Genomic DNA, 12060 nt, shown 5'->3' on the forward strand with positions numbered 1-12060 from the left:
GCTTTACAGATTAACGTCACGGTGTCTTTTCTGTGTCATTAAATATCTTTTTTACAGTGTGATTCATGCTGTTGAATAAACCATGATGAATTTCAACCAGTATAGTGCTGTTGGGTACTTTGGTTGCTTCTAATTTTTCACTGTAAAAAGTAATACTGCCATGAACCTGAATTTTTGCTTAGGATATATTCTTGGAAATCAAGGTACTGGGTAGAGGGATATGAATTTTAATGCTTTGGTTACATATCATCAAGTGACTTCCCAGAAAAGCTTTACAAATTTCTGCTCCCAACAGCAATGGAGTGCCCCTCTCACCATATCCTTGCCAACACTAAGTATAGAGTTGTTTTTCTTTCTTTTTTTTTTTTTTAATTTTTAATTTCTTTTTTTCTCCATTTATTTATTTATTTTTATTTTTAACTTTACAATATTGTATTGATTTTGCCATATATCAACATGAATCCTCCACAGGTACACACGTGTTCCCCATTCTGAACCCTCCTCCCTCCCCGTACCATCCCTCTGGGTCGTCCCAGTGCACCAGCCCCAAGCATCCAGTATCACGCATTGAACCTGGACTGGCGACTCGTTTCATTTATGATATTATACATGTTTCAATGCCATTCTCCCAAATCATCCCACCCTCTCCCTTGTTTTTCTTATTATTAAAAAAAAAAAAAGCAGGAGGTAGTGGGGGAAACTAATTTTTATAGCAATTGATTTTTAAAAAATCAGTTTCTAAGCATATCATTTTGGAAATTTAGGCCAGGATAGATCTGCCAATTAAGTTATTTTTGTGTTTCCAAGACCGTGTTACAGTCAGCTTGTATAATGCAGTTGTTGTGAATACTGTCTAGGGAACTGTTTATGGCTGTTTTAAACACTGCTTGGTAATTATTTACAGTACCTGATTGCACCCTCTAAATCTATTGAATGTCCTAGATTTTTTTTTTTAACTTTCATTGGCTCAGTCTCCAGAGTAAACTCATGCAGTTTGGGGGAGCTAGCCTCCATGCACTCCATGCACTCCATCGCCCAGCATGTATGTCCCTCTGGGCAGCTGGGATTAAAGGGGAAAGCCTTTACATAGTTTTCCTTAGGACCTGCAGTCTTAGCTGACCCTTAACTGTTGCTGCCTTGAAACTGCTTTTCTTCTATTGTATATGCCCTGTTATTTTCTATCCCAACTGGGTCTGTAGTAATTCATGCTTTAATTTCTAAGAGTCAACCATGTGAATTATGATAGTAGCCACCAGTTTCTTGTTCAGTCACTCAGTCATGTCCAATTCTTAGGGACCCCGAAGTACACCAGGCTTCTCTGTCCTTCACCATCTCCCAGACCTTACTCAAACTCATGTGCATTGAGTCGGTGATGCTATCCAACCATCTCATCCTCTGTCATTCCCTTCTCCTCCTGCCTTCAATCTTTCCCAGCATCACTGTCTTTTCAAATGAGTCGGCTCTTCCCATCAGGTGGTCAAAGTATTGGACCTTCAGCGTAAGTTCTTCCAATGAATATTCAGGACTGATTTCCTTTAGGATTGACTGGTTTGATCTCCTTGCAGTCCAAGGGAATCTCAAGAGTCTTCTCCAACACGACAGTTCAAAAGCATCAATTCTTTTGTGCCCAGCCTTCTTTATGGTCCAACTTTCACATCTGTACGTGAATACTGGAAAAACCATAGTTCTGACTATATGGACCTTTGTTGGCAAAGTGATGTCTCTGCTTTTTAATATGCTATCTAGGTTGGTCACAGCTTTTCTTCCAAGGAGCAAGCGTCTTTTAATTTCGTGGCTGCAGTCACTGTCTGCAGTGATTTTGGAGCCAAAGAAAATAAGGTCAGTCACTGTTTCCATTGTTTCCCTGTCTCTTTGCCATGAAGTGATAGGACAGGGTGCCATGACCTTAGGCTTAATTGAAACTTTGCTTAATTGAGTTTTATTAAAAACTGAATTTATTGGATTTTAAGTGAGATGCCATACTTAGAGAACATAGCCCAGTGCTTCATATATGGTAAGCACTCAAAAAAACTTTGTTATCATTTCTAGAAAGCCTCAAGAAGCAACACTTAAGCAGGTAATTGAGCTATAAGAGCCCCCAGGTCTCCCGCATTGCAGGCAGACGCTTTAACCTCTGAGCCACCAGGGCAGACCCCGTCAGAGGGACTAGAACATACCAAAGCCTTAAGGGACCAAAGAGACTTCAGGTCCCCAAACAAGCTAAGAGGGTGAAATCAGCCCCAGACAGGGGCTGCAAAACCAGTGGGGCAAGGTTCCATCTTTTAGGGAGAGGTTTGAGCTTCACCCTAAGAGTTATTGGGAGTCTTAAGCTGAATGTTGACTTCCCTGTTGACTCAGTCGGTAAAGAATCTACCTGAAAGGCTGGAGACTCAAGTTCGATTCCTGGATAAGGAAGATTCCCTGCAAAGGAAATGGCAACCTGCTCCAGTATTCTTGCCTGGGAAATTGCATGGACAGAGGAGCCTGGCAGGCTATAGTTCATGGTGTTGCAGAGAGTCGGACCCCACTAAGGGACTAAACTACCGCCAAGCTGAATGTTGTCATGCAGTTCACTAAGTCATGTCTGACTCTTTTATGACCCCATGGACTGTAACCCTCCAGGTTCCTCTGTTCATGGGATTTTCCAGATAAGAATACTGGAGTATGTTGTCATTTCCTTCTCCAGGGTATTTTCCAGACCCAGGGATCGAATCCACATCTCCTGCATCTCTCCTGCATTGGCAGGTGGATTCTTTACCACTGAGCCACCAGGGAATCCAGTCAGATTTGCATTGTTTAACTATTCCAGCTGCTTCAAGGAGAACCCATACAGGGACATTCCTTATAAGGTTTTACCTTAAAGTAGGTAACCAGTCTTGGGCATGTTTCTTTCAGTGTGTCTCAGTTTCCTCATCAGTAACACATTCAGTAATAGCACTTACACCATAGGCTGTGGGGATTAAATGAGTTGCTCTCTGTAAATTGTTAGTACAGCTCACAGCATATAAATGCTTTAAATGTTTGCTAAATAGAATGCCAGTCTGGTAACAGAAAGTTAAACACTTCCAGTGCTGTTTTCCCTCCATCTAGCATCAAACTGATCTCCTCTGTGGGAAACCCAGCCTGCTCCTGATTCTGAGCCTTTTGCAGCCTACTTTCCTAATAAGGAAACTGTTCCCCTCTCCCCCTGCCCGGTCTGATGTGGCCACCTCCACATGGGTGCAGCATATGGGTAGCCAAGCCTGGCTGGACTTTTCCTTCACCAGAACACCTACACTGCACTCCCCACAGGGAGTCAGGTCCCACCTGCTGAAGGCACCATGTGTGTGCCCCTTGCTGGGGTTAACTAAGAGTCCACCAGTAAACACCTCCCCTCAAAGAATGGTACACTGACAGTAATTTACCTCCCCTGGCTCTGCCAACCTAACCACAACTGCTTGATCTCACCCAGAATGCATTTAGTGTTTGAAAATAACTGGGAGGTGAATTCTCCTGGGGCTGTTGTCAGCTCCTGTTTGCTTGCTGTATTTATAAAGGATAGCTTTGAACTGAAAGGAAAAAAAGGCCAATACTTGGCAAGTAGCTTCCATCCAGACTTTTCTTCACTCTAGAAGGAACCTTTTCATTGTCTTATGTCTTATTAAAAAGCTCACTTTAACTCTGTAAGTTTCCTGTTTTTCTCCCTCCCTGGTGGTTTCATTTTTTGTGCGTCATATTATGCATGTGGCTGAGTCTTTTTTTTTTAATTATTAATATCTTCTACTAAGTAGTAGTATTTCAAAGTTACTTTGTTAGCTTGCTATGAAATCTTCTAATTTGAAAACAGTAGGTTGGCTTTCAGGTAGGAACAGCAGAGAGATACAGTTGTTCAGTCACGTCCGACTCTTTGCGACCCATAACCTATACAGTCCATGGAATTCTCCAGGCCAGAATACTGGAGTGGGTAGCCTTTCCCTTCTCCAGGGGATCTTCCCAACCCAGGGATCGAACCCAGGTCTCCCACATTACAGTCAGGGTCTTTACCATCTGAGCTCTTTCAGCAGATTTCAACCTAAATATACTTAGTAGTGTTGTCTGGAGTTCTTTTTTCCTTCTTCTGAACTTTTTATTTTGTATTGGGGTATAGCCAATTAACAATGTTGTAATAGTTTCAGGTAAACAGCAAAGGGACTCAGCCATACATATTCAGGTATCCATTCTCCCCCAAACTCCCCTCCCATCCAGGCTGCCACGTAACATTGAGCAGAGTTCCCTGTGCTGTACAGTAGGCCCTTGCTGGTTATCCATTTTATCCATACATAGTAGATGTACATGTTCATCCCAGACTCCCAAACTATCCCTTCCTCCGACAGCTATAAATTCACTCTCTTAAGTCTGTGCGTCTGTTTCTGTTTTGTAAGTAAGTTCATTTGCAGCAACATGGATGAACCTATAGAGTGTCATACTGAGTGAAGTAAGTCAGAGAAGGAGAAGTATTGTTTGACATCCCTTATATGTAATCTAAAAAGAAATGATACAAATGAACTTACTGCCTGGAGTTCTGTTTTGAGGAAACTGAGGCAAGTCAGAGCTCACAGGGGGAAAGTATCATAATCTACCTAAAAGGGTGCCCACCGGACTAGGGTTGAGTTTTCCCTGGGGACGAATTGTAATGGGGAAAAGAGAGATGGCACAGAGGTCTTCCTTGATGTTTCTAATGCTTTATTAAGTTCCATGGTGGAGGAATTGTTGTATTATTTTGTATCTTTTTGAATATGTAAAATAGTTTGTAATAGAATTGACATGATGAGTTAGTAATATGTGCCCTTTGTGTTAACTGGCAAAGCAGAAAGAAGAAAAATATATAAACCCATAATAGCGCCATCCTAGAGACTTAATGTTTGGTGATTTTTTTTTTCATTATTTTTTTGTTCCTATGTCTGGATTATTTTTATATTGATGAGCTCATTTCTGTATATACAATTTTGCATCTTCCTTTCTTCATTTAATATTATAACCATTTAAAATGATGTCATAAGTTCTTTATAAGCATTTAATGGCTTACAATGAGCCACAGTATTGAGGGTATCACAGATTAATAATTCCCTCCTGTTAGACATTTTTTTGCTATAAGAAATAACACTGTGGTGAACATCTTTGCACATAATCCACATTGTCATATTTTGATTTAGTTCCTTACATGTATGCCAGATACATTAAAAGTCCTGAATGCTTTTAAAACCTTTAATATACATTCTCAAGTTGTTTTCTATAAAGTAACCAACCTATAAGGTGTCTAAATGTTACCACTTATAACATGTCTACATGTTACAAATGTCTAGGCAAACATCAGATCAGATCAGATCAGTCGCTCAGTCGTGTCCAACTCTCTGCAACCCCATGAATTGCAGCACTCCAGGCCTCCCTGTCCATCACCAACTCCCGGAGTTCACTCAGACTCACATCCATCGAGTCAGTGATGCCATCCAGCCATCTCATCCTCTGTCGTCCCCTTCTCCTCTTGCCCCCAATCCCTCCCAGCATCAGAGTCTTTTCCAATGAGTCAACTCTTCGCATGAGGTGACCAAAGTACTGGAGTTTCAGCTTTAGCATCATTCCTTCCAAAGAACTCCCAGGGCTGATCTCCTTCAGAATGGACTGGTTGGATCTCCTTGCAGCCCTGTCAGTCCAAGCTTAGGGGTGGGTTATGGGCTGTGTTATACTCGCTCATACTCTGTGGGTGCCTTTGTCTGATTCACAGTAGCACTGATGTGTGATTCCATCTGAAATTTTCCAATAGCTCACACAGAACACCTGTTTCAGAGAACCCAGATTAGCCTTAGGTATTCATGTCTGTAAAAACTTTAATTCATTTACCCTTTTTGATTATGAGGCTAAACATTTATCCATGTGTTTCTTGGGCATTAGTGTTTCGTCTTAGGAATTATCTGTTCCTATGCCTTTTTAATGCTCTTAATATTTTTCATATGGTATTTTGTACGGTCCATCTAGCCAAAGCTATGGTTTTTCCAGTAGTCATGTATGGATGTGAGAGTTGGACTCTAAAGAAAGCTGAGCACCGAAGAATTGATGCTTTTGAACCGTGGTGTTGGAGAAGACTCTTGAGAGTCCCTTGGACTTCAAGGAATTCCAACCAGTCCATCCTAAAGGAGATCAGTCCTGGGTGTTCATTGGAAGGACTGATATTGAAGCTGAAACTCCCAATACTTTGGCCACCTCATGCGAAGAGCTGACTCATTTGAAAAGACCCTGATGCTGGGAAAGATTGAGGGCAGGAGGAGAAGGGGATGACAGAGGATGAGATGGTTGGATGGCATCACCAACTCAATGGACATGGGCTTGGGTGGACTCTGCGAGTTGGTGATGGACAGGGAGGCCTGGAGTGCTGTGGTTCATGGCGTTGCAAAGAGTCAGGCACGACTGAGTGACTGAACTGAACTGAACTGAACACTACATTTGATTCTGTATTAGTGTGTATAGTTGCTTCAGTCATGTCCGACTCTGTAGCCTGCTAGGCTCCTCTGTCCATGGGATTCTCCAGGCAAGAATACTGGAGTGGGTTGACATGCTCTCCTCCAGGGAATCTTCCTCACCCAGGGATCGAACCCATGTCTCTCACATCTCCTGCATTGGCAGGTGGGTTCTTTACCAATAGGGCCACCTGGGAAGTCCAAATTTGATTACATATGCAGTATTATTTGTTGTTAATATTCTTAGTTTGTTCTGGGAAACACAAAGTGTGTTTTTTTTGAGGGGGAGCTGTTTTGTTGTAATTTAGAACAATTGTTGATTTGCTCCCTTGACTTTGAGTTTATAAAGTTCTTCCCCATTCAGACATGTGAAAAGTACTTCTGTTTTCTTCTTGCTTATTATTTTATTTCAGTTTTACATTGATCTCTTTAATTTATAGTAAATTCAAGTATATTTTGATAAGTATCATAAGATGAGAATATAATTTTTTTCAAGTAGTTTTTCCTAGTACCATTTATTGCATAATCTTTCCTTTCCCTAGTGATTTGTGATGTGTTCCTTGTCAGGTATTAAGTAATCATCTCTACTCTGATAAGAATGTTTCACTGAGTTTAAAACCAGTAAAGATCACATTTTTAGTGTAGTTAAAGCCTTGTTCATTAGTTATACATATTTCACTATTAATGTTTTTTTAATTTACTTAATGTAATAATTTTATCACTAACTTATTTCCTCTTTATATCTGAATCAAAGTGAACTGAGTATTTGGAAAAATTATGATTATTCATTTCATTGAGACCACCCCATTTACAAATGACCCAGCTTCTTGGCCTTATACATAATAGGCATTTATTTCATTTTGAGACCTTTTTCTTTTTCTGTTTATGTTTTTTAGAGGTTGTTATCTCATATAGTTTCCACATCCAGATTTGATATAAAAGAAGTTGGTCTTTTTAATCAAGTTCTTGGGTATGCACCCACAGACTACTATCCTGGTTTACTTAAAAATGTGAGTATTTTTAATTTATTAGTATTGAAATTTTCATTGCTTAATGTACCATCTGCAAAAAAGGTAAATGGAAATATTTCACTCCTCCAGGAGAGATGTTTAACTTTTCTGTGTTTATCTCTTCTTACCTTGGGTGGACTCATGGCCATGTAAGGAAAAAATGTGGGATGAGAGATTAGAGAAGAAGAAGGAAACCAGGAGAGGTTATTCTAAATCAACCAACCTCTCTGTCCCTTAACACATCTCATTTATTCTCTTAAAGATTTCTGGGAGAAGAGACTTCCTTAACCAATATAAACACAGTCTTTTACTGTTGGACAAATTTCATATTTAAAAATAACCTGATGGGAATTTTATGTTAAGGCAAAATATTCAATAAATAACAACCTTCTATATATTTACATCTTAGAATTAAAGCTGTGATTTCTTCTGCCTTAAATTTTAGCCAAATTCAAGGAACAATTTATGGTCTTAGCACAGCTCTTTTAAAAAATGTTTGAGATTTTAATGTTTGAATACTGTTCTAGTCTTTTGGAAGCTGTATACATGAACAGCATTTTTAAAAAATAATAAGTTAAGAAAGAAAAAAGTAAACTAACTCTAGCATGGTTTTATTTTTAATAGGTTTGGTTTTAATTTGGGGGAAATTAATGACTTGCCTAGTATTAATTTGCTTAAATATTTAGGAGTACAGAGTAACAGACATTAAACATAAAATCCAGATTATTAGTAAATGTGATTTGGCACTGCTTTCTTTTTATTTTGAAGAAGTAAAGCAAGGAGAGGATTGGTGGGGGAAGAGAGTGGGGAATCTCAACGGAAATATCACTCACACCAAGAAAAATAGAACTGATGTAATCCTGTTTGCAGCGTGAGTTAACCTGCAACTGATTTTGTTTTACAGATGGTTTTATCATTAGTGTCTGAACTCCGAGAGAATCATCTTAATGGATTTAGCAGTCAAAGACGGTAGGTGTTAAACTAAACATCCCCCTTCTCAAGTTTCAAAATGTATCAGTTTATTATGAAAGAAAAGTTTTATAATTCTTAGGAAATGCATGTTCATAATTATGGTTATATTCTATGTAGAGAGATTATTTTCAGGGGGATACATGGCAAATTGGCAATTTTTACAGATTTTCTTTTTTTAATCACTTTTCTCTCAACTCTCAGGTCGTTAAGTAGATCAAACAATGTCTCTTGGGTACCAATTGAGTAAAACTGATACCCACATATGCAGAATCCAACACAAAAGAAAGAATGCATGGCTCAGTGTGAGGCTGTATCATTCACACACACAGTTACACAATCAAAATTATTTACAAGGCAGCAGATATTTGGTATGCACAAATAACCTATTTTAAGAAACATAATATACCAAAATCTAGACTAACCAAATCAAATAGATTCAGACAAATTAAAATGCAATTAATCGTATTACAAAATATTTCTTCACTAAATAAAAGAATTCAAAGTTGTTTTGATTGGTGAGCATTTTTATTTTTAACAAATCATTAGAAGAATCTGGAACCAAAGAAATTTGTAATTTTTTTTTTTTTAATAAAGCTGTTGCCAATTAAAGCTCTGTCTGAAATGGTGTTTGCCCTCAGCCTTTAGGAACCATTTGTATTAAATCCCTTAAAGTAAAATATAAAACTCTTAGATGAAAACACTGGAGAAAATGTTTATAACATGAGATTTGGCAGGGATTTTTTTGAATACAACACCAAAACCATAAGAAACAAAGCAGAGGTAGATAAACTGGATTTCATTACAATTAATACAATACCTGGTAAGTAAGATATATCATTCAGTTGGGAATAATATATCTGATAAAGGATTAATATCCTGACTATAAAAAAAACTCCTAAAAACAACAACAAAAGCTCAATTCAAAACTGTGGCAGATTCATTTCGATATTTGGCAAAACTAATACAATATTGTAAAGTTTAAAAATAAAATAAAATTAAAAAACAAAACAAAACAACAACAAAAAAAACAAAAATGGGTAAGAGGCTTTATTAGGGACTTTATTAGAGACTTTATTAGTTGTAAAAAGATGTACAACTGTCCAATAAGCATATAAAACGGTGCTTAAAATTACTAATTATTATGGAAATTCAAATTAAAAGTCACAGTGGGATACTACAACACGCCTAAGTAGAATGGCTATAATTTAAAAAACAACAAACAGAATGGAAAATGACATTTTGGCAAGGATGTGGAGAAAGTAGAACCCTCACACAATGCTGATGAGAATGTAAGTGGTAAAGCCCTAGTAGAAAACAGTATGGCAGTTCCTCAGAAAGTTAAGCATAGCATTTCCATAAGGATAGCAATCACTATAACTGGTTTGGTAGGCAGTGTGGTGGTTTATTATAAAGTTAAACACATTCTTAACATTGAACCCAGCAGTTTCACTCATGACAAAGAAATGACAAAGAAAAATGTAGGTATTCACAAATGTTTCTACATAAATATTCATAGCTGCTTTATTTGTAGTAGTTCAGAAACAGAAACAACCCAGAGGACCATCTTCAAGTGAATACAAAAATAAATTAAAAATTATCTGTTACCATTGTTTTAAAAAATGAAAAGACAAGTCATAGATTCTGAGAAAGTATTTTCAAATCATACATCTGATAAAGAGCTCATACCCAGAATATACAAAGAAGTCAGTAATAGGAAGACAGATAACTCAGTTAAAAAACTGGTAAAAGATGGGAATGTATGTCACTGAAAATATATGTACATACACCAGTGGCTAATAAGCACACAAATGCTTGTATGTGAATGTTCATACTGGCATTATTCATAATAGACCAAAAGCAGAGGCAACCCAAATATCTATCAACTAATGGATGGATAAAATATGCTCTGTCCATACAATAGAATGCTATTCCTCAGTGAAAAAGGACCAGTCTTCTGATTCCTGCTGCAGTATGTGTTAACATCAAAAACATGCTTGGACTTCCCAGGCGGTGTGGTGGATAAGAATCCGCCTGCCAATGCAGAGGACACGGGTTCTATACTTGGTCCAGGAAGATTCCACATGCTTAAGAGCAACTAAGCCTGTGTGCCGCAACTGCTGAAATCTGTGTGCTCTGGGGCCCGCAATGAAGAGTAGCCCACACTCTCCGCAACTAGAGAAAGCCCGCATGCGCCAATGAAAACCCAGTGCAGCCATAAATAAATAATCTAAATTATTAAAAACAAAACATTATACTTAAGCCAATCATGAAAGGCCACATACTGTATGGGTCCATATTTGTAGAATGTCCAGAATAGATAAATCATAATAGAGAGACAGAAAATAGAGTATTTGCTGCCTGGGACCAGAGGTAGGTAGAGGGGTTTCCTGCAAATGAGCACAAAAGATCTTGAGGTGATGGAAATGTCCTAAAAGTGGATGATGATGATGGTGGTTATCCAAGTCAATAAATTCATAATTCAATAAAATCTTTTGAATTCTACATTTTAAACAGGTACATTTTGTGGTATATAAAGTACACCTTAAAAAATAAGATGAAGTGCCCATAGGGTGTGTGGAAAGCACTTACCATCATTTATACATCAGGTAAAGACTTTGATTTAGCCTTGAGGTGAATGTTGAATAATGGATCTTTGAAGTAATAGAATTAAAAATTACTGAAGGGGATTTAAAAAGTCAGTAGGATGCAGTGTGTATTTACACTCTACACCAAACTCCCACCATAGGTAAAGTTGATGATTTCTTAAAATTCAGTAAGAATAAATAGAAGCAATAACAAGAAGCTATTAAATAAATAGAAAAGAACAGCCAGATTTAGAAGGTATTTGCAGTTTATAAAACAGACAAAGGATTAGTGTGCAGACTATAGAAATGCTTCCTGCAAATTAATCATAAGGCAAACACTCCAGTATGGAAATGGACAAGATATAAGCGGGTCATTACTGAAAGAAGAAAACTGAAAAAATAATAAACATTTTAAAAATTCTTAAGGAGTGATGTCAGCAAGATAGCAGAATAGGAAGCATAAGTCTTGTTTCCCCACAGAAGCACTAATTTAATAGTAGTGTATGATCCAAAGAGCCTTTGTAAGAAATTCAGAAATCAATTATGAAGTACCCCTGGCAAGCTCAAAACCAAGCATAACCATACTGAAACATGTAAGAAAGCCATTTCATATCAACCACAGTAGCCCCTCCCCTAAGCTTTTCAGGCTTGGGGGATTGGAAGGAAAAAAATCTAGGTTGAAGCTTCTACTTTGGGAAAGAAAGAATGGCATGTGTCCAATGTTCTAACTTTTGGGAGACTACCTGAGGAACTGCCATCTGTCTTTCCTAACTCTGACCACTGACAGGAAACCAGCATACTTTTAATGGCTGGAGACCATGGAGAGTTAAACAATGCTTAGCTGATTTTTGTAGCAACAGAGAACTGGCAGTGCCACAGACAGAGGCCGGCTCAGGTTAACATGATTAGGACAAAGTACCCAACTCACAATTTCTCTTTTAGGGTGGGGGCTAGGGAGAAGAGTAGAATGTACATACAATGTTTCAGCTTTTAAAGGGGCTGCTGCTGCTAAGTCGCTTCAGT

The 12060-nt window shown here is 38.1% G+C and overlaps 1 protein-coding gene across 23 annotated transcripts in view; it reads left to right on the plus strand.

The window, feature by feature from the left end:
- The window catches only part of FANCC (FA complementation group C), a 348242-nt gene that overhangs the window by 246667 nt on the left and 89515 nt on the right, over window positions 1-12060 (plus strand). For all 23 annotated transcript variants that reach the window (XM_070375326.1, XM_070375330.1, XM_070375332.1 and 20 more), the window contains 2 exons: window positions 7367-7480; window positions 8385-8449. In XM_070375326.1, the coding sequence (XP_070231427.1) occupies window positions 7367-7480; window positions 8385-8449 (179 nt within the window). The remainder of the gene's footprint in view (window positions 1-7366; window positions 7481-8384; window positions 8450-12060) is intronic.

Source organism: Bos mutus, chromosome 8 (genome assembly GCF_027580195.1).
Source record: "Bos mutus isolate GX-2022 chromosome 8, NWIPB_WYAK_1.1, whole genome shotgun sequence".
Taxonomy (NCBI): domain Eukaryota; kingdom Metazoa; phylum Chordata; class Mammalia; order Artiodactyla; family Bovidae; genus Bos; species Bos mutus.